Below are 23962 nucleotides of genomic sequence, written 5' to 3' on the forward strand. Positions count from 1 at the left end.
TACCAAAATATAAAAGGAAGTATTATTTTTGAAACAGTCCTGAAATTAAAACATCCATGACTTGTGAATGTAAACAGAGCACATGGTTTGCAGTTTGTCATGTTCACTGTAGTGTGAAGATGGATATGAGAAGGACCACAGAAACAGGGTTAACTCAACTTCTTATCTGGGTTTACAAAATAAAATCAATTCATATGTTCTCCCTATTTAAGTGAAGTAAAGCGAAACTTCACCTAGGTAGTCACGGTTTTCAAGGGTTTCTTTTTAGAATCTTATTATGGAACAAGAGGGCATCACAAGGCCAACAAGAAAAAAGAAAGTCAGAGTTGCACATCCAATTGCAAATGAGTCCACAGCAATCCTAGCCAACAATATTAATAATAAAAGCCACCTGCTCACATCTAATGCTTAAGTCAGTCATTTGTGACACACCGATGAACCCAAGGAGTAAAAAAAGAAATGGAGGTGGGAAGAGACAGCAATTCTTTCTTGCCAAAAGAGTCCAAGCAAGGAGATTGGAACTGGCAGACAGTTTCAGTTCCAGAAGAGTTAATTAAATCATTGGTGAAATGATGGAAAGCGCATCATTTCACCATATGGAGGTTCTTTTAAGTTGTAGTATCTCAATTGCACTCTTCATGCATGTGGATTTTGTTATTCCAAGGGAAAACAGAGAACAACTAGGTCCAACAAGAGATGCTCTTCCTAGAGGCATGCACTTTCACCTCCGAAGCAACTAGAACACTGATGCACACTAGCATAGAAGCAAAGAGCAATGAAATTCTACAGCTGTACTCACACTGTACATTGAGCTGCACCAGGGCTTCCCGGGGTCTAATGTTGAAGCCATTGTACCTGGCTGTCTGGCACTTGTAAGTCCCACTCAGTTCTCGGGTGACTTTCTCCAAATGCAGCTTCCCGTCGCTTGTCTCCACTGTCATGGCACCTGAGGGCATAGGAGCCTCCTTATCTACTCTGGACCAAAGGATGGGAGGCTTGGGCTTCCCCCGGACTTCGCACTGCAACTCTGCCCTAGAGCCTTCGCGCACAGTGATGGTGGACTGACCTTTGGGCACCATGATGGATGGAGGCACTAATGGGAGAAGACGACAAGAAAGGACCATTCATACACTGGGCTGCACCTCGCTTGCTTAGCGCAACAAAAATACTTAGGAGTTGGTTAAATGGGTGTATTGCAATAAGGTGGTGGTAATAAAAAATAAAATCCAAATCCTTTGTTAAGGGTCGCTGAAATCTGAGCTCCCAGAAGAGTAGAATTTAAATCCTTTAACCTGACTAAATTATCTAGTAAATGAACACAATTCCTTATTTTGCAAATATCTGGCTTTTGCCAGTCATAGGGAGGAGCTTTCCTTTTTCTGCTAGGTTCTACTCAGAATCCTCCTTTCCAATTAGTTTGGAAATGTTCTTAAAAATCAGTACTTGCTGTACTTATATACTGCTTTCACAGAATCACAGAGTTTGAAGGAACCTTGGAGGTTCCAGATGTTGTTGGACCTCAACTGCCATCAGCAGTAGCCAGCATGGCCAAAGGTCAGGGTTAGTGGGACAAGGTAGTCCAGCAACATTTGGGAGTGGGATGGGGTGGTGGGGCTACAGATTTCTGACCCCTGCCATCAAGATGAAACTTGGGATTCATCTCTGCTGCCTGAGTCCTCTACCTCTGTAAAAGCCAAGTTTTGCCAAGCCCAGGGATGGAACACCTGAAAATCACAGAAAGAAATGTCTCCTCCTTCTCTAAAATTTCCTTCCTCCAGCTGCCTCTTTTGTTTCCATATGAAGTACACTGATGCTTTCATGTGCCAGAGGGCTTGTATTATTCCTCCTTAGATGAAACTCAGAAGTCCTGAAGTCATTTTAACCTGCACTGCCCAGTGATGACTCAGTGTGACCCACGTATAATAGGGCAAGGGAGAGTGTGATTATTTTAATAACACACAGATGGAGTACATAGCTGCCTTAAGAGTATATTTAGGCTGGCTCCAGCTGCCAGTATCTCCAGCGGCAACTTTGCCAGGCAATAAGGAGGTGAATTTTCAATTTGCAGGTCTCCCGTGGGTTGAGGAATCTCATCAGATCCTCTTCTCTACGGTGCGAAGACAGAGCTGCACCCTTCCAGCTCAGCACCGCTGGCACACGCTCACCTGGCAGGAGACAATTTTCTCCAAGGGAAAAACGTGTAAATTACATTTGTGGAGTTTTTAATTAAAGCTGTCTCTCCAGGGCCTCCTACTGTGGATGGCCATCTTGCTAAGCTGTGGCCTCACTTTTGGGATGAAGCCAGAGAGACAGGGAACACAGAATTACTTCCCTCTTCTTAGCCCACCATTGTGGTCCACTGGCCATGAGAGGAAAGAGTTGCCATTTAATGCAATCTTTCAACGTTTCTTAAAGAGCACATAAAGGAAAATTTAAGGCCACCTCTTCGTTTCCCTGTGTTAGAGAGAAGGAAAGGACTGCCAAGGATCCTGATATGGAAATTCTCTCTGGAGCATGCAGCTCTAATTTCCATAATGTGCAAATGATGGCCTTGGTAGTAAAGATGCTTCAAAATGCCCTGTACTCCAGCTGCTCAAATGCTTTGCCCCTCTCAGCTACAACATTGAGAGATATAACCCTGAGGAAGAATGTAATCAGATTCTCTCTTTTTAGGTCTCTCAGAGCCAATCTGCATAGCAAAATCTAGCCTAGTCTAAAAGTCTTCTCCTTGAGATGTTATTGTTCTATATGCATACTTAAAAAACAAAAACTCAAAACACGGGGAAGCATCCAGACAGGTGGTACCTCACTTTTTATTTGAAGAAGTACAATCCCACAAGTGAGGCCACAATTTACCAAGATGATCTTATACAGGAATGTGTACGGCACACATGCTTATTCCACAATGGTTTCACTCAGAAATATGAAGTGACTAGACCCACCTGCTACCTTTGGACACAGACCGGGTGGAAAGCCTTCTTTAAGGACCTTTTTAATCAAATTTGGAAAGGGGAGGAAGAACTTCACTGTGGTGCACTTATCAATCGCAGCTCCTCCAATGGAAGATATATTCATTTGTTTCTGCGTGCCTATGCATGTGCCATGCGATTAAAGCAAATGTACCAGTTTGATTGATTAAACTTTGCACTCCTATTCTTGGGTTGCTTTTTCAAAATTTGCTACAAAGATTTTGCTGAGGTATATGAAGTTCTTTAACTTAGTTCAACCTCCTTAATAGTCCAAGAAGGCCCGTGTGGAAGGCTCACCTGTTTCTGAAGAAATGTTCACCTCAACACTGAGGTCAGGAATGGGTGCTCCTTGAAAAGAAGCAACGCACAGGTAGGTGCCATAGTCAGTGAAGCGTAGGTCAATTATCTCCAGGCTGCTAGTCACCGGAGGAAGTTCTGGATCATTCCTGATGACAACTAGCCGGTCTGAGATCTTGGCCAGCTTCCCATTTTTGTACCAGAAGTAGAAAACCTTCTCTTGGGGGACAGCATCCACATGGCATGAGAGCTTCAGGTCCTGCCCTAGCTGGATGGTCTCGCTCTCTTTAATCACATCAGGAGTGATCTGGAATGTAACATTCCTCATGGCTGTAAGAGACACAAATGCCAAGCTGGTGAATAGCCACTTAATGCAACTGCACCTTGTACCTTCTAAGGCAGGGGTGGGGAACTGGAACCAGCCCATAATTCTCACACACCCATGGACCACCTGCCAAAGCTCAAAGGGTTCAATTTAAGTGCTCGGCAGCTGAGAAGTCTGGTTGCAGGCATGATTTACATTCAACCTGCACCTGAAAAGGGGCATAGAGCGGGAAAAGGACATAGCGGGGTTTGCTGACTGTACTGTCCAACTTAATTCCTTAGTGCAGCTGATCCTAGTGGGGCTCATTGTTAGTAAGCTCCACTTGGAAAGGAACTGGGAGCTCACTTTAAGCTGCAGATTGTTCATTGCTCGCCATGTCCTTACTTATCCACACCTGACATCTCATATGACACGAGGTGAGGGGGAAGTGGGCATGGTTTGGTGGGGGGGAAACAGCTTTGTGGGCAAGTTGGAATATGTGCTGGGCATAATTGCTTTTAATATTGAACATTAAATTGGTGAAGGGCAGGCAATAAATTGGAATAAAATAATATATTTAATATTATTCTCTAGCCCATAGTGCTAGTATTATGTTTAGAAAGTTGAGGTAATTTTAATCTGATTTAGTAGTTTAACTTTTGCAAGATTTTAAGTGTGGTTGTGAATTTTTCTTGATTTTCTTGTTTTATCTTTTTGTAACCATGTTGAGGTTTGTTTGTTTGTTTTTACAATCAAGCAGTATGTGCATGTGTGTGTGTGCACTGGGGGTCCAGAGCCAGTCTTCAGCTAAGCCCACTGAAACACGTACATCGCACCAAAAGGTTCACTGTCTTCTTGGCTGGATTCCCCACGTTGTTGATGGCTGTGCAATTGTAATACCCTGAATCTTCTGCACGGATGCTCCAGATGGTGAGGTTTCCCCCTTGGATAAGGCTGTTGCGGGGCATAGGGCCAGGTGAGTGGGACCAGACGACCTGGGGCAAAGGGTCCCCACCAGTCAACAGACACTGAATGGTGACATTATCTCCCGGGTTCACCACCAAGGTCTCATTGACAGACAACTTCAGGGCTGGTGGAGCTGGAAGAGAGAGAGAGAGAGAGAGAGAGGGGCGAAGGTTAGCTTGTGTAAGGGGAATTTACTTTATTTACCAAAGGAGGACACTTGGTTTTTTTCCCCTCTTGCCTTTATAGGGAAAATCTGGGCTAAAGATGACATGTCAGAAGGCAGTACTTCTCAAATATGTGATTCTGAGAATGCAGTTCCATCTTATCTGTATTAAATATGAAGGTATATCTCATCCCAAAAGATTCAATTATATTTATGCAATCAGTTTCCAGAACAGGTAGATCACCCTCTTGTAACTGCAGGACAGCTTCCAGCTTCTCTTGTCTCTCCTTAGTAACGTAAGAAGCTGCTGTATCAGGTTAATTGTCCATCTGGGCTAGAATCCTGTTATCACCGGATGCCTATAGGAATTCCACAAGCAGGACCTGAGCACAACAGTACTATTCCCACTTGTGATTTCCAACAAGTGGCATTCAGAGGCATTCTTGGAAAGGGCTAACTGCTGTTCATTGCCTTATCCTCCATGAATTTATCTAAACCTCTTTTAAATCCAGCCAGGTTAGCAGCCATCACTACATCTCAAGGCTACAACTTCAGGACGGGACCATGGTGCTTTCTAGGCACTTGGTGTAGCTTCTACGATTTCCCCTGGGGTACTGCTGGTTTGCCCCAGGATGCTGGACAAGTTCACCCAAGCAAAGCAGGGAAACAAACTTCGGGGGCTTGGAAAGCCTGCTGAGCTGGAGAAGAATGTCCCCTGCCCACGTCCTAGAAACACTCCTTGCTGGTTAAATCTATCTGTGGGAAGCCCCAGAAATCTCACCCGGCACTATTCCTTAATACAGAATTCCACTGTAGAATTCACACCAATCCAGCAGTAGTTCAGTGTTAAATTACTGCTAGAATATCCAACAGTAATTCACTGCTGGCGTCTCAGGGATGTATGACAGAGACAGTGCAAATGGGTTGTCAAGTAAAGTAGCAGTTCTTTTCTGCTGGACAGACAAAGGCCGCACATGCTAAACCATGGATGCCTCTGCTGTCATGCTTCTGCACTTTCTGGGCGAAGGGAGGACATTAGAAGCATCCGATCACATTTTGTGGCAAAACGGTCTTTTCCAAATCCCCACATCTCATTTTATTTCTCAAAGCAGACTCCTGATATCAAAAGATTTTTCCTTATGGATTTAATTCCCACAAGCTCAGGCCTTAACAACAAAGAGCAAAACTCCTTTAGCTTGTTAATGCCACCCCTCCCTCCACCCTAGCAATTGGTGCTAACCCATTTCCTTGCCCTGTGTACATATCAAACACTCAACTCCAACCTCATTCACAAATCCTTGAGCCTTCCCCTTTATGCAAGGAGTCACATTATGAATGGGCAGCTCCCTTCCTTTATAATGCTTAACCTCGACCCTTCTGATTAATTCCCCCCTCCCACATCCCCAGACACAGATCCAAAAGACATATCTTTATGTTTTTTCTGTCTAATCTCTCAAAGGCCCTTTAAAGCCCCTTTAAAGCTTGTCAGCACCATCAGAGACTCCAAACAGAGCTCAGAAAGCACCAGTCAGAGGTACAAAGGCTGAGAGCATGTTTTAAGTAACAATCGTAATAATGCAAAATAAGGTGTTGTTACATATTCATAAAGCTTGATTTAACGACATCATTATTTCTGCCATCTCTTCTCCTTGGACCCTGTGTTAATGAGCTGTGCTGAGACTGCCTTGAATTTCTGAGTTACAGCTCACGCAAACAGAAAGTGAGAGGGTTAGTCTCTTAATAAAAGGGCAGCAACATATATATTTCAGAGCTGCTCTCTTTTTCCACATCCAGACTGATTGTTCTACCTCAGTGCTTCAGAAAGCAGTGCTCCCCATTTACTGGCCAAATATGCAGATTCACTCAAGTGAAGTGCCCCCAATTTCTTTCAACTCACTTAGTACTCAAGGCATTATATTAAAACTGGATGTACCTAGTAGTGAGACAAATGTTATCATTTGAGAACCACTCCAAGCTGAGCTCCAGTGGGGCCCTGATATATCTGAAGAGTGATGTGAAATGTACAAGCACTCACCACCACTGAAACTCCACTCCCAACAGCCAATTTTTTGGAGGAAAGGAGGGAGGGGAATTATGACTTTCATTCAGTGGCAACCGAGAGGCGCTCCAGCAACAAGCGCATGCAAATTCTGCTCTCTGTGTGTAAATTTGCAGAGATGCCTCTCATTTTGTTGCTCAGAGGTGGGGGAGCAAAATGGGGTGGGGATTTGCTCACTCCTAGATGTACTCAAATCTCGGATGGGGATGTGTGTGAAGCTAGAAGCAGGAGAAGGCTCAAGTCCAAAACACAGAAGGCACTACCTTGTAAACGGTTCGCTAATTATTTTGCTTTTAGGTAATTGCCATTGAAGCTGTTCTTTTTGCATTTTGTTTTACTCTGACCCTACACTTGTACATTTTCCCACCACCAAGTGTATAAAAGCCTGCCAATTTACAATTACCATGTATCTGATGAAGTGGACTTTGGTCCATAAATGCTTATGCCATATACACTTTGTTCTTCTTTGATGGGGCCATAAGAGTCTTAGTTGCCTCTGTTGAGGAGGCTCCTGATATTTATCAGGGAACTTCATACTCTCTTCTACTTACAAAGGTCCTTATTCCTTTCTACACAAGAAGAGGGCCCTAAGGGTTGAGTACGTAGCAGCAGCATTTCTCAGGAAGATTTAGGGATTATTGTGGATAACAAACTGAACATGAAAAAGCCATGTGGCCTTGCAGTTTGAACGGCCAACATCACTTTATGTTGTATTAACACAATACTTATGTCAAAGAACAAAGAAGTTATGGTGCCACTTTACACCATAGCTGACGTGTTGCACTTGGTTCTTTTATTTTCCAATCCTGTTAAAGTTTTTAGATTTTAAGAGATGGTGTGAACTCATATGTCATTGGTCCATGCAATGACAGAGACGTCCTCAAATCAGCACCACAGAGATAGACCTGGATGACCCTAGGAGAGCTTCAAGGATGCTAAAGAGTCTAGAAAGAAAATTCTAAGAAAAGAAGCTGAATGAACAGGATCTGTTTTGCTTGTAGAAAAGAAGATGGTTATAATGGGGCTTTGAACACATCTGTACCTCATTTGAAATTATGGATGGTTTTTGTTAGGTGTGGTAAACAGCACCGTTTCCACGAACTCCTGTTCAGATATGACTTTTCTGAATAGTGATCAGAGGATAATGGACCACTTAGAAGAGGCTCACAGATTTATCTTTCAGCTGTGCATTGATTTTACATGTAAACGAAAATGCCCTTCATTTATCAATTTCTTTGACACTGAACAACCAGTACCATCTGTATCTTTGCGTATGGCAGATGGACATTCGAAGCAACCCTGGAATGTGAGAATATAACTGGTGTGTTACTAATATTTTCTAAAAGCCTTCATATAGTATAGGGAGAACATCTACCCAAATTCATGACCAAATGATGACATCTTAAACCGAGCATTTTCTCTTCTTGTTGGCCCCCAACATTTTTTAATTTTGTATTTTTATGTTGTGAGTTTCCTTGCGATCTTTGGATGAAGGTCGGAATACAAATTGAACAAAATAATTAAATAATAAATAACCTGAAATAACCACAAGTGTGGGATTTCTCCTGCTTTTCGTTGAATTTATAGTTCTCTTATTTTCCTCATTGCAAATAAAACAATTCTTTTACAGCTATGGGCTACAGATAGTCTTCATTTCTGAAAACCAACATGGATCAATCAGGATGCAGTTCATCCTGTGGGAAAAGACGTAGGTTGTTGCCCTTGAAGAGGCTCCAAGTAACATTTTCCTCAACATACTGTGCCCTGCAATGGAGTGGGGGAGGGGGGATGTCTCTGAAGCTCTGGTTTAGACAAGAATTCAAAATTATACTTTTTATTTTATGTCAGTTTCTCAGCCTTAATAGCTAGAATCCTGCTGAGCAACAACATTTTATTTTATCTTTCTCGGTAATGTCAGAAAATGTGACCTGATGGTACCGGCGGTGCCTTGGGGCAGCTTGTTTATATGTATGACTGGGAGGGAAAGTGCTTGTAAAACTGCCACCTGCATCTTGTAAAAGTGCCAGCAGCACCTCTTCAGGCAAAAGAGCTCTGGCTAGACAGCGCAAAATCCAAAACCAGCTTTGGGGCCCACCTCCATTCACATCCTTCCCTTGCTAGCGGATGGAGGCTAACAATATGCAGTCATTGTTATGCAGCAGATGAATCTCATTTATTTGTAACCTGTGGCGATTCCTTTTGTTCTCGGCTCAGAAAACTTGCTGGCAAAGTCTGTCGTGGAAAGGGAGGGGGGCAACACAAGCAAGAGTCACTTTCAATTCCCTTTGAAGTCCAATTTGCTGCAGTCTAACTGCAGGAGAATTCACTGGCTGTGCTGCTTATCCTATCTGAAATCGGGGGGGGGGGGGCACAGCACCCTTAATTGCCTCCACCCACAGCATGGTACCTAAAATGCAAGGTTCTGGGCTAACAACAGTCCTGTAGCTGGCCCTTGACGCCTCATAATTGTAAAGCAATGAATAAAAGAATACAAGGGGGAAGGATGAAGGGGCAAACTTCTTTTAGAGCTCAGTCACCCCTTAACAGACTCTTTTTCATATTCCCAAGAAGGGCAGTAACAGGTGATTTCCACGTCTCTCTCCCCCCCCCCCCCCAGGTTATGGAGGCAACACTGATTCTAATGGTTTAGTGAGTGAAAGTACAGAACAAAAAGGTGGTGGTTTCTCTAGATAAATGTATGCTATGAAAAGGAGTCCTGCAGCCTTGAAGTTACAACGTCTGGCCAAGCTTAGCTTGACCCCTTTGAGGAAGAAACTTCCCAGGCGGCTCATTCCCCAGCGAAGTACTCTTACAGCTAGGAAGATCTTTCTAATGTTCAGCTATTAGAGCTGCCTAGGAAGTGCCAGGTTCACAGTTCAATCTCTTAGCCATTCCTCTGCACTAGCTTTCCTGGCTTGCTTTCCAAGTCTCTTTCCTGCCTTTCCACTCCCCATCTTTGTAGCACACTCCTTTACTTTCTGTTAACACTCTTCTGGACAAAAAGACTTGGGAGTGAACATGATGCATTGGGTGGGGGTTGTCTAACCATTACTGGGCAGAGTAGTATCGTGACTACCTTCTATGTCTTAGATAGGATGCCTTAATATATATATATACATGCTGGAATTAGGCTTTTCAACGCTCTGGCTAAATCATTGTCTCGTTAAGTCATGCTCAATCTGTTATCCAGTATTGCTCCTAAAGTCTTGCTAGCTATCCTAAAGCCTTATGCTAATAATTTATTCCTCAAGGGCCACAGTTCTCTGGTAGAACACATGTTTTGCATATATAAGATCATCCCACAGATAGGGATGGACAAATATGCCCATTTTGGTTTCTTATATTTCTCTTAATGTAAAGAGACCCAAGGTATCATTGGGCTCAGGCTTGGATTGGCAGGCTGTGACAAACAAGGGGGGACGGACAAGAGGATGAAATGGGCGGGGGGCACTGAGATCAGAGAACAGAGGCTGCAGAAGGCAAGTATCTGCAGCTCTGGATGGAGAGGTGGGAATCCCACCTTCCCTCTTCTTCCTTCCTGAGGGTGGCGGAAGGGCACAGCCTGGTCACCCAGGACCACCACTAGTAATAGACCCATCATTCTTGATGCACACTTGACATTTCCTCAAGGCACAGGAGTCTCCCAAGGAAGCTTTGAAACTTGGCAGGTGAGTGTGTCAATCTATTTAAACAACTCTGTTGCTTCTATGCAGTTCTTAATTCCTTGCCCTGATCTTGGACTCCTTCAAAATGGGCTTCTTCTTCTAGCCCAGCTAGTCATGCTGTTCCCATTGCCTAGTCCGAGTTTTGAGGCTGCTGTGATTCTTTGCCTGTTAAATCAGCCTCAGTAAAGTTTTCTTCCTTAGTATTAAGTAAGAGCATCTGTCATCATGGTCTGAGTGACAACCATGACACTCAAAGTCAGTACTCCACACCACTTTGCAAATTGTTTTCAAAAAGTCCTCATGAAAAGTCGCCAGCATTTTAGTGTGAATTTCTTTTAGTGCACATGTTTTAATGTAATTTTCCTAATAACAAGTTTTTTCTAAGGCAATTTCCTGTAATATAATGTGCTTTTGTATGTTATTTTCACTATTATGTGCATTTAGAAGCACCCTTAATCCCAGTAGATGCATATATATATATGCTTTCGTAGATATGCAGGTTTTGGTGTCCTCGGGTGTCTTACACGGGAAGACACCCGAGGACACCAAAACCTGCATTCCTGTACCCGTGAAAATCTACGAAAGCATATATATATATACACACACACACACACACACACACACACACACACACAACTTCATTGGAGAAGTAGACATTGCAAAATTCGGAGAAGTGCGAATTTCAAAAGATGACCATGTTTTGGTTTGTGTATTGCTTCGGAAAGCACGGATTAGGAACGTTTGCCTTTCAATGTGAACTGAATTTATTTTTTCTCCCTGGCCCCTACTCACAGGTCATAGGCACCATTACAAAATTCATGAGGGGAAAGACAAAAGGACCTTTCCTGAATGCAGTCATGGGAAATTGCAGTGGTGGTAGAGGTGGGGGAAGTAGATATTTAAAGACAATTTTCTTATGGTGTTTTTACATATACTTCTTAAGAATAATAGCAATGTTCAAGTCAAACAGGATTCTCTCTGTTTCAAATCAAAGGCATGTGTGCCTTTAGAGTTGCACTGTCTATTCTCCATTCTCCAGTCAGACATCCTTGCAAAAGGGAATGAAGGTTCTAACATTAAGAAAGACCTCAATGACAGTGGCAGAACCCTTAGTATTACACCAAATGTATATAGAGCAGCAGCTGGATGGTTGGGCTTTAAGAGCAAAAGTGTTGGACAAGTGGGAAGGAGATGTTGGCCCAAAGTATTATCTCCCTGCAAAGCTTATTTCCCTGCAATCCCCCAGCACTTTCCTCCCAAACAGACTCATTTCCCATACTGGAGCAGAGCTGACGGAAAAGCAATATCTTGTATGATTTGATCTGTCCCACAGCCCCTTCTGGTGTAACATTTTGTCTCATAAACACACTTTAAAGAAGTCTTATAAGGGCAAACGTGTGGAAATGTGAACTTAGAATCAGTTGTAGGAAGATTCCCAAGTTGAATTCACAGTAAAAATGTAAGTTCCTGCTCAAATATCCCTCCTTCCCTCCTGCCAGCTAAGCCTCTGCTGCTGATCTTAATGGGTGGGACTCATATGCTGACACATTTCCTACTGACATCACCCATGGAGGTCTCTCACTTACCTGTTGTGTTCGTAAGTTCGAAGGTGATTGACTTGTCAGGAATGCCACAAACGTTTCTAACAGACACCTGACATGTGTAACTGGCATAGTCTTGGGGTCGCAGATTTTTCAGCTTCAGGACTTTGGTTTCTCCCTGGATTTGGAAGGAAACATGAAGAGGAAGGGGAAGGGGAAGAGGGAGGGGAAGAGATTGTCAGATTTTAATATAACCCAGTGTTTCCATCAAAGAATGTTAGGATTGGTTCGTACATGCAAACAGTCCTGTCCAATTTCCTCTATGCCTACATGCAACACAGGAGATGATTATTTTTGAGGCAGAGGGGAGAATTACAAGAAGAAGAAGAGTTTGGATTTGATATCCCGCCTTTCACTCCCCTTCAGGAGTCTCAAATCGGCTAACATTCTCCTTTCCCTTCCTCCCCCACAACAAACACTCTGTGAGGTGAGTGGGGCTGAGAGACTTCGGAGAAGTGTGACTGGCCCAAGGTCACCCAGCAGCTGCATGTGGAGGAGCGGAGACTCGAACCCAGATTACAAGACTACCGCTCTTAACCACTGCACCACACTGGCTGCACACACAGCACACAGAGAGGCAACATTTAACCCTTCCTTCCCTCTCCTTCCCTGTGCAGCAGCCAGGCATAAAAACAAACATCCCAATTTCACCAATGCAAGTCCCCCAACCCCCTCCTCCCAAAACCCTAACTGCTGGGCCATAAACCTACAAAGTACAGGGCACAGCTTGAAGATGTGTGATGCCATAACATTACTGCAACTTATGCAACTTTGGATCTGTTCAGGGCATGGCCCAAAGGGAAATCACATGGGAATCCTATGTACACTACATTGAGTGCCACAGAAGGAAGATGGGATGGCAATATTATGAATCAATATATCTCCTGCAACTCCCTTTCCCAAAACAATCTTATATGCAGAATATCATTGACAGATGTATGTCCAGTCTTCCAGGGAAAGAGATTTCACTCTCCAGGCAGCTTGTTCCGAATGCTCAGCTGCCCTGTAGTTTAAATATCAGTGCTTCTTGTCCTTTATTCACCAGCTAGGGCAAACAGCTGTTCCTCTCATTTGCCTGGAATGCCTTTGAATATTTGGAAACGGCCAGCATATTCTGCCTTTTGAACTTACACTGTAAAAGGTTTCCAAAAGGTTTCATTCACATATTTGATAATCCACTACTTCAACAAAACCTTGAATATGCAAATAGTAGAAGTGTGCATTAGCTCAGCGTGCTTCACAAATTACTAGGTGAATAGGAGTTATTCTCCTGAGGTCTTCACATTGTATCAGGGATTCCCTTAATGCTCCGAATCATTCTGTGGATTCAGGGGCACCAAAAATGCTGCATTTAAAAACAACCCTATTTTTCTCCCCTGATTAAAGCAACTATTGCATATTTTTTTTAAGTGAAACCAAGCTGACTAGGGAAACACCCTGAGTTCTCTCCAATCACAGTGATTTGGAAGAATGTTGAGGTGAATATTACAAACTGTTTTTTATGCAGATCTGTGCCTTCCCTTAGGCAGTCAGTTGAAACAATTCTCTCCCAGAGAGAATAGGTTGTGTCCCTCAAAATCCCCGGTATGTGGGGCAAAAGCCAACTCCCTACCAATGACCCTTTGGGAAACAGGATCCTTGCTGGGAAGGGATAACACACACACACACACACACCGGTCTTTACCAGGAAACTATTCTGATCTGGTGGGTAAAAAACAAACAAACACAAACCAGCAGTTTGAGGTGGGTCCACAGGTGAAGCCCAGAACAAAATTGGAATCCTATATATGCGTGATCCGAAGTAAGTCTAACTAAGTGCAATGGAACTTACTCCTAGAAAAGCGAATACAGAATTCTAGGATGATTCATTTAGGACATAGCAGCTTTAAATAGGGCCTTTGACAGGGCTGGGGAGAACAGACTTTCCCTTTTGCTTTAAGCAGAAAACTGAGCCAGGCTATCTTTTTCTTCACGTCACTTGACAGCTGAGGGACGATAAACTATATTGCTAAGGTCCACCTATATCATATGAAATGAATTTCATTAGTCTACAAAATGAGTTCCTTATTTCTTGCCCTTACTCTTCTGCACCACCACCAATCTGCAGTTAGTGCTATCTTGCCGAAGTTTCCATTTTGATTTTTGGATCATTAAAAAAATGCCCCACTAGTTTATGATGATTCTTTCTTTCTTTCCTCCTGCAAGGTATGGTTTTCCATAACTTATCAGTCCCCTTGACCTCCTGTTTCCATTTAAAATATCTTTCCAAAGGACTTTCCAGACTAGCTTTTTGAGGCTGCCATGCCAAGTTAGGCATGCAGCATTGGATATGTCAACATTTTGGTCAAGCAGCATACTAATTGGGAGCTCTCAGCAATGTTGCACTGCGTTGTGTTAGGTTCCACTTGCATTTTTGCTTCAAGAAAATCTGTTTTAGAGAATGTCTTTCATGAGACCAATCACATATAAAGCCACTTAGGATAGCTCAGTTGGTAAGAGTATGAGACTCTTCATCTCAGGGTCATTGGATTGAGCCCCACACTGGGCAAAAGATTCCTGCATTGCAGGAGGTTGGACTAGATGTTCTGTGATTCTACTACAAATTCACTAGAGCTGACTATACTGCTCAGAACATGATGTTCACATAACAGTATGCAATGGAATGTGTAATATATGAACTGGATGAGTAAAATAAATACCTAGGAGACCAATACCCCTGTGAAAAACGCCTCCCTGGAGAATGGTTGCTAAGCGGCATGAACAATGGCATTTACAGCCTGCCTGTCAACAAGTGATTTATGCAGGGTTCGTATGCGTCCAATTTATTGATCAGTAAATGTTGAGTAAATGTGTAGAACCTGGGACTGTAAAGCCTAAACTATTAAGTCTGCAATTCACTTTACTCCACTTGTTAATGTAACCAACTGCCTAAGCTTCATTTTAAAGACCCGTATGCAGTCACGAAGTTGAGATGGCAGAAGTCATACAGATGAGTATGACATTGTGCACACAAACTTTTCTGTCTCATCTTAGCTATACAATAGTATAAACTTAACACAGTTACCTGATCCTATGAAACTGCTGGTTCAGATATGCTCCTATCATAGGTCACCAAACTTGGCTAGTCAATGGAATGTGATAGTTGCTATTCTATCATACAGTTATTTATAGTGGGTATGTGAAATAAGGTTTCTAGGACAGGAACTAACCAGAAAATCATCCTGACTTCCTCTTGTTGCAAATAGGATCAATGAATCCATCCTTCTATTCTGTGAACTGTTTTGAGCAAGGTAGAGTATACTGTAATTTCTGGAAGCAGAAAGGACTAAGCAGAATTTATTTTTGTAAAAGGTGGTTGAAGCAACAGATTTAATTGTGTACGATATCCAGATGCCCATTTGTGAGTCGTTGTAAAGAGAAATATGTCCAAACAAGATAATTGTAATTAATAATATGTAAAAAGGATTGTAGGAATGATCCTATGCATTCTTGGGGTGTAGCTGCAAGAGAAAATACCTGTAAGTTGTTGTGCTTATTGTATTTTGCACCTTTGAGATTACAAACAAAATGAATGCATTATCAAGTGCATCAGTGCTCTTTTTCTAGAAAAAGAGGTGCTAGAAATCACCATGAACACCTTCCGTTTTCTCTTATAATGGCAATGGCACCCCACCAGAAATGAGCCAGAACTGAGTTCCAGTGAGTTCTGGCTGCAAAAAAGCCCTGGGTATCATGTTGGGCAAGATGGCCACATCTGCTCCATACATTTACATCACAATTATACCACTTTAACAGTCATGATTTCCCCTAAAGAGTCCTGGAAAAAATGTAGTTTTTTAGAGTGGTGAGAGTTTTAGGATACTCCTATTCCCCTCGCCAAGCTACAAGTCCCAGAGATCCTTAGGAAAAGGAATTGACGGTTCACATATTCTGGGGACTGTAGCTCTGTGAGGGGAATGGGGGTCTCCTAACAACCCTCAACAGCCTTAACAAACTACATTTTCCCGAACTCTTTGGCAGAATCATTACTTATAAAGTGGTAGAATAATGGTTCAAATGCATGGTGAGGATGGGGTTGTCAAGACTTTGCAGGCTTTTGACATATTTTGTGGTTGTGCAAATATATTTAAAAAATTGGTCAGTTATAACTATCCAGAATATAATGGGTATAAGGTAACTATGAGCCAATGATTCTTCAGTTGGCAAAAACGGGAAGTTTCAGTATAAAGTTTTAAAGGAGAAAAATATTGCCAAAATCAATTTTAATGGGTAAAATATGGAAGAAAAAAATTATAATTACCATCTGTAAAAGAATGTGAAAGTAATACCTGGCATAGAACAGTGACGTTAAACAGTTCCTGTTTTAAAATATTTTGGGAAGGATGGATTATGCAAAAATGAGTCACTGGAACAGTGGGATAAGTTTTGTTCAATACTGGAAGTGCAAAAAATAACTATTGTGGTATAAATGAGCAGGTGTTAGAGGCTATATGATAAAGCAGAGAGATGAGTTGTTATGAGCCTATTATATTGATTTGTTGGAAGCCACCCAGAGTGACTGGGGCAACTCAGTCAGTTGGGTGGGGTATTATTATTATTATTATTATTATTATTATTATTATTATTATTAGAGATGAGAGACTGTTGATTGATTCATGTTATAAATGGATTAATCTCTGGTTTAGTTTGTGGTTTTCCTGATGGTTGTTTTTTGTTCTAACAGCTCCAGGCTGGCACAGCAAAAAGCCCTCTTCTGAGAATGGCTGAGGATCTGGGAGTTCCAGTGCTAGACCTGCTCCACCCCTACCCTGCCCTTTTAACACCCTATTATAGGGGTTTGGGCTGACTAATGCTGGCAGGAATCCCACCACTGGTAACTTCACAACCTCCTGAGCTTCCAGTGGCCACAGCAGTGGAACACCCAACACCATCACTGGCAAAGGGAAACCTCCGTCCAATCCTTACTCTCTCCAGGAACACAGATTGGGGGCTACAGTTGCTCCCTTATATGCAGTTATAACTGTTACATTCGATTTGGCTATGTAAGCTACACCATGGAATGGGAATATGGATTTTATATATGTATGCACAGTGCTTTTTTGTTGACAGTACAGAGAACCGTCAGCTCTTTTTAAAATTTTGTGCTGGTATCCATGACACTTTTACAAAGATATGACTAAAGGTACCTCAGGGTGAAGGAAGGAAGGAAGGAAGGAAGGAAGGAAGGAAGGAAGGAAGAAAGAAAGAAAGAAAGAAAGAAAGAAAGAAAGAAAGAAAGAAAGAATTGTGTACGTATGTGTGCATATCTATATCCATACTAATACTTCTTTTTGTCTATTTGGATGAAAATAGCAATTTAAAAACAAACACACTCTCTCTCCAGCAGCCATGTTACCAAGTCTTCCAAGTCCACAATATGCCTTACGAAGAAACAGATGAAGGGCAGGGAAGTGTTTACAGAGCAAGCAAGCGAGCCAAGTTTCAAGCAACAGCCAGAAGATAGCATAGGGGAGAACAACTCCCGGATGTCCCATTTTGAGCATCAATATAACCCATGCTCATAGCCACCTAAAAAAAAACTTTAAAACTTTTTTTAGACCAGTGCAAGTGGAATCACCAAGAAATGAGTGTACGAAAAGAATAACGGCACATCACTGTCCTTCTAGTTTGTGGTTCCTTTACTAAAATGGCCCACCTCCCCCAGAAATTTTTTGTTTAATCCAACAACAGAATCATTGCCAAGAGTTTGATGACCCAAACAGAGGAGCTTCACGTTATTTATTATTATTATTTATTGAATTGATATACCACTCTATACCTGGAGGTCTTCACATGATGAGCTAGTCTGTCTCTGAGCACATTTAAGAACAACCAGCCCTGATATGAAAGTCCCACTTCAGATTTCAAAGGGCAAATGTGAGAATGGATATGTGTTTTGCACATCTATTTCCCTTGCTTCCTGTGTAGCAACTGCAAAGAACTTGTGCGTGTCCCCTAAGATTTACATCTGAGGCACACATATCTCACTGCAAGGTCTGGTGTAAGCCTTCCCTGTCTGGATACTGTGCTGGAAGTATATATTTTTTAAAAATCATAGGGATGAATCCATTGTGCATCTATTCTTACTGACATCCAAAGGCATGCAAGTCTCTCTTTCATCTAGCTGCCTGTTTCCTCTGCATGCAAGGAAGGATAGTTTTAATAAGCCATGTCCTGGGCTATATTAACTGAGAAGCTGCCTGGGGCACACCAGAAAAATCAAACTCAGCCAGAATCCACACAAGAGTCCAGCCTGAGGTTGGCAGATAGATGTGTGGGATGAAGCTTTCCCAAAAGAACTGCCCTTTCCTTTCTCCCTTCTAGGTTATTTTCCTTGTGCTTCTTACGTCGTTTCCCCGGCAGAAGCTCTGAAATTAACTATAGTAGTGCATACAAAGGAAAGGCTGGAGGCACCATTTCCCAGACTGCTTTCGGCAGCACAGCCACAGCTCCCTAAAACTATCCAGGAATTCAGAGGAAGAGAGAACCACTAATAAATGATTTAAGGAAAGAAAGCACACAGGAAATCTCGAGAGTTTTGATCCTTTCTTTGTTGAGCACGAAAGAAAACCACATTCACCCTGCAAACTCTTCTCAAATTATACTTCATCGCCAGATGTTTCAGCATTTTCAAGCAACGACAAACATTTTTAAAAAACAAAAGAGGCAGTGCATTCATGAAGCACAGGCAGCTTACTACTATATGGTGCTATAAGTCTCATAACATGGTCTGATCACTTGCAAACCAAGTGCTTTTTCAGTCCTCAGCAAGATTTGCCCTTCTTCATGGAGCTCTTAACTTTCCAGGTGGAAATAGGAACTTCTTCTTATCATCATCATCATCACAATCATTTACACAGAGATAGGTTTCTATCTCCTTCTGAGCTTCTTATCATCCAGCGGGGCAGGGAAGTAAGCCTGCTGTTTTCCCCAGGGTGTACCACAATGTCTATGTGTCAGGGAACTGACATCGGAGCCAGAAGTGGAGGCCAAGCAGGGAGAGAGGGGACTCGTCGGCTGGGGAAGGAAATCAGCGTAACACCAGGGATAAAGGGGGGCGGATGGGGGAATTGGAGAGGGGGCTCCAGGACTCTTCGCTGGAGACCAGCGGGGAGAGCACAGGTTCTCCGCTGCCCACACCCACCCTGCGCAGAAGACTTCCGTGCAGGGAAAGTAGGCATAGACTTGGTGTCAAAGAACTTCTTTGCTGGAAGAAGTTCAAGAAACGCTCACTGACGGATTCTGCTAGCGACTGAACAGCCACAAAGTGAAGGGCTGTCCAGCCAGGAAAGGTTTAACCAGGCCACCTAGCCAGGAGTGGCGGCAACTTACGCACGAGCAACCCCATATAACCATCACACTATGTCACTCTTGTTTGAGAGAAAAGGTGAAGGTGTCAACTGCAAGGCCCAAAGGACAGCCGAAGCAGTATACTTTCTTCTGGTATCTCCAAACTTGACCTAAAGTCGCCAGAAGAAGGGAAGCAGCACTTTACAAGCAACAGAAGCCCCACACGTTCCTCTCGTGAAAGGTGGAAGCACCTTCTAAGCACAGAAACACATCTTGGATTTGAGTATTGTATGTGCCAGGATTATTATGCTGTAGACTGACTCTCACACAAAAATATTCAGAGGCATTTCACTCAATCTAAAGGAGAAAATATGTCATTGGGAGGCTTTTCAGTGTTCCCCAAAATTTCCAGTTTCTTGGAAAAATTGTAAACAAGTCCTTGCGGGGGGGTGGGGGGGTGGAGATGAGAGGAACACTACCCCCCCCCCCAGTTTTCATATTTCTAGTCACTATCTCTAGTACACTTTCCTATCTCTACTACACTTTCACGACCCTTCAGATGAAAGAAGAGAACATGGCAAGACCTTTTTCTCTCTTTGGTGTCAACAGTTGTCCGCTGAGGAGGTAGAAGTGGGAGAGAGGTCTGGGAATATAATAAAACCTCTCCTCCTCTCAGGCTCTAGGGTGGCCGCCCAAAGTAAACAGAAGTCTCAACAAGAACACAAAGTGTTGTTGTTTTTTACAGGTAGCATCCCTCTCACCTGTGTATATAACGGCTCATAGATATCCACTCCGTTATCCTGGCTGTGGGAAAGGGTCTCGGAGCCCCGCCTCCAGATGAAGCGAGCAGGTGGGTTGGAGTTGACTGTGCAGCGAAGGAAGACTGTTTTCTCCTGATAGAAACTGCCGCGTACGTCGCTGATGGTCTGGTGAACAGTGAGGATGGGCTCATCCAAATCTGCAAGGAAGGGAAGGAGCCCACAGCAGCTATTAGCGCAGCTTAGGCCAGGACGGACCAAGGTCTGCTGGTCAGCCAGAACTCCAAGAAGGAAGGGCAGGACAAGGGAAAGGCCTCTAGAGCCCCACCACAATTCACTCCACTAACAACAACAGCTGGTAGGCTTCCAGGTGCTCCTACAGAAGATTGTCCTGATAGGTACCTGAAGACAGGTACACCAGTGACCCATCGCTCAATGCTACTGCATTGGGGGGGGGGGCAAGGAATAAGTTTAATCATTTATTTGGCAAATATATAAGCTTCTCGTCATTGTAACAGATCCCAGGGCAGGTTACAATACAAAAAAATACCACTTAGAGCTTTTCTTGCAACCAAGCGGTATATAAATTATATTTTAAATAAATAAAGAACAATCCACATAATACCAGAGACAATCCAGTTTACCAGTGGTAAGGAGAAGCACAGGTGACCTGGTAAGAATGGACTAGCCTCCCTCGTCACAGGATACCTGGGATTCTCAAATTAGCGCCCTCCCTAAGGAAGCTTAGGTATCTGCTAGACAACTATGTAGCACCTAAAAATGCTGATTTCAGGAATGGGTTAAACTTAAAGAGTGGGCGGAAAGAAGGAGGGAGAGACAGAGAAAGAGAAGAATAAACTGCTGAGATGGAGAGTCATTTTACAGGCAGAAAAGAGGAACGTGATACAATACTGATCATGTAAAATATGAGAAGCAAAACATAAGGAAGCACACAAATTGCCTGCCTTATGCTCCTCTTTCTTGTTCCCCGTTAAATAGTTTTTTGCCCCACTCATTAAACTTATGGGCCAATTTTTAAATTTGGGATTTTAAAAATTCACATATAGACACAGAACATTTTGCAATGAATGGCATTTTTATTTTTCTGCGCTTAACCTGCCTTCCTTGGAAAAATAAACTTAAGGCAACAACACTTCATTTCTTCCTTAACTGTATCTTCCCATCCCTGCCTGTCCATTGTCTTCTCTAAAGGGGACAAAGAACACTCCCCGCAGCTCCATGTGGCCAGGTGTGCTCACATTTTCTCTCTCCCCTGCCATTCCACCAGCACCTCTTTAACTCCCCCACCCCTTCTTCTGACAGTGCCTCCCATTCAGATTAGGGCTCCTCTCATCTTCTCTAGATTGTCTCCTATCTTCCATCTGCACGTGGCAGGTTGATCATTAATTAATGCAAGACAACCTGACCCCAGTAAGCTGGAAGGGGGGTGGGACATGCCACACAAACCCCTTAAATAAATTTTGCATTCTGCTTCCTCACTGTTAACAAACCATATGGCAAAAGAAACTTGCAGATGTAGTATTTTTAACTGTGTTCTGATATTTTAAGCACCATACCTATACTTGTGCCAGTTGATAGAATTTAAGTAGCTTGTAGTTCAACTGCAGGTAGGGAATTAAATTTCTAAATGACCTCCCTTTCTTTCTTTTTTAAAAACCTTCTTGCATCCAAAAATCAGAGAAGAGTTTAGGAGCAAGATCCTTTCTCCTTGATGTGTTAGTTTTCTACATGCATAAGATTTCTGAGGAAAGGATTGCGGGGGAAACATTCAAAATTGCAACCCTGCCCACTTGTACTGTGAAATGGTACCATGCAGGAAGAACTCTACAATGTGATACCACTAAAGGCACTGGTTTGTTTAATGAGCCTCCTTCTTCCAAGGTATCTCCAAGATCAAGCAGGCAGAGAACCAAGGAGCCCTTGAATCAAACACCATCATTCTTACCATCCATCTATGTTACTGCTCCATTTAATGATCTACTAATATGGAGAGACAGGGCTAAATCAGATTAATGAAACTTGTCATCATGTTTCATATGCTGCTTCTCCCAGACAGTTGCAAACGCCAATGGGGGAAGGGGATAGCCATTGAGCTCAGTTGGTGGATCCCAGTCTTACACTGATGTGGACCAAAATCAGTCCCTTTGTTTTAAGGTGAAGGATCTACAAAATTAAACTAGTTAGAAAAAAATTGCTCGCATCCTAGAGTTATGGAGCCCATTAAAGCAGAGCCTGCTTTCCTTTCCCCCCGCCCCTACATTTCCACTAAGTTCCTTTACGCTACTGGGCTTCAAAGAAATTGATTTAGATATATACAAGCCTGGAAAATCTGGTTTCAAGGGGAGAGATGACTTTCTGCTAAAAGCAGACATTTCCCATCAAGACACTTGCTTGGACCAGGCTATTTGCATATTTTAATGAGGCGCATGTTTTGAAGAGACAGTGTTTGTAATGGAGGCTGAGATTCGTTAGCCTGATAATATGGGTCTGCAGTTCAGACACACGGACGGACGGAGTTGTTATCTGGGTGGCAACAGAGACAAAGAGAGAGAGGAGACACAAAGAGATGTACAGCCAGATTTAAGCCCCTTCTGAAACACTTGGTTAGGAGATTTGGCCAATATATACTAACTTTCCGCACTGCCCCAATTCCTTATTCTGTGCCAAACCCTTTAATATCACTCTCCTATTTTCGTTCTAAGTGCCAAGGCTCCCTCTTCCCTCTACAAATCTTTTTGTGAGAACCTGTTGTGACCCCAGATAGAGGCGGAAGACTCATTTGGAAAGATGATTAAATTCCCCAGAATGGTTATGGCTCAGAACTACACATTCCCTACAATGTGCAGAGGGACTCTCATTTATATTAATGGGAGAACGAGACCTTTGTGCGGTAGCTAAACTTTCAGTTATTTTATTTTCCCCGTGCCTTGAGATCATATCCACCATTCAAGTGAGAAAATATGCTTCCCATTGGACTCATCACTATTTCTGTCCCTGAGCAGCCTCTGCATTTTGCTCTTTCTATTCCCTTCCTTGCTGCATTTCCTACTCGGATGGGGCTTCGGGGCCTGCCCTCTTCCTTGTTCCACGAGCTAAAATATAAAAATAAGAATCAGTGACAATGAAACAGCTGAAATAGCATTACTGGGCTTCAAGAGACGATAACGCAAATTGGGCTACAGTATAACTCACCTGATGTAAATCTCAATTATCTCCAGGCCTGATTCCCTCATTCATTTTTTGACATGATAAAGTAGCTATAACAAGGTGACTTTTCCTTCCCAATTTTGCCAGGCAAGTTTTTCTTCCAAACGCTCCTTAGTGTGGCGAGTCCTCATCTTTATCCGCTGCTGGAGAATCTGAATTCTCTCTCAGTCTCCAGGATGTGAAAACTATCATCTCTGGCCATGCTGGGGAGCATTCAGGAAAGACCTTGCTGTGCCAAAGTGGCAGAGGAAAATATAGCTGTAGTGGCTCAATCGTGTCAAAAATAAAAGTAAGAAGTGAGCATGAATCTCCCATTTATCCAAATTCATGTCTTTGTGATCCAATGGGCTGGTTTGAAATTAAGAGGGCTTTGTGGGCTCTATCCTTGGATAAAGCAGTTAACGTTACCCTATGATGATGTAATGGTGGGCCAAACATTTTTGTTGTGGGGGGGGGGGTCTTGCCTTGTGCACTGATGGGTTTGTAACAAAAATGCCCCTGAAAGGGCAGGATAACTTCAATTTGCTTGAGTCAACAATGCTCTTGCCAGCATCAAGCAATGATAGAGCTCTGAGAGTGGAGCTGTTTCAGTGGAATGTAGGGAGGGAGGTGGCTACATGTTA

At 42.9% G+C, this 23962-nt stretch overlaps 1 protein-coding gene across 6 annotated transcripts in view; it reads right to left on the reverse strand.

Annotated features, from left to right (window-relative positions):
• MDGA1 (MAM domain containing glycosylphosphatidylinositol anchor 1) overlaps positions 1 to 23962 on the reverse strand; it is a 261863-nt gene that overhangs the window by 138190 nt on the left and 99711 nt on the right. For all 6 annotated transcript variants that reach the window (XR_014562498.1, XR_014562499.1, XM_083732247.1 and 3 more), the window contains exons 4-8: positions 20115 to 20311; positions 12010 to 12142; positions 4400 to 4669; positions 3267 to 3596; positions 800 to 1093 (exon numbers count right to left, since the gene is read on the reverse strand). Coding sequence is in view for 4 of the 6 variants with exons in the window: in XM_083732247.1 (XP_083588373.1) it covers positions 800 to 1093; positions 3267 to 3596; positions 4400 to 4669; positions 12010 to 12142; positions 20115 to 20311 (1224 nt within the window). In the remaining 2 variants the exon portion in view is untranslated. The remainder of the gene's footprint in view (positions 1 to 799; positions 1094 to 3266; positions 3597 to 4399; positions 4670 to 12009; positions 12143 to 20114; positions 20312 to 23962) is intronic.

The sequence above is a fragment of the Podarcis gaigeae genome (assembly GCF_964106915.1).
Source record: "Podarcis gaigeae genome assembly, chromosome: 3".
Taxonomy (NCBI): Eukaryota; Metazoa; Chordata; class Lepidosauria; order Squamata; family Lacertidae; genus Podarcis; species Podarcis gaigeae.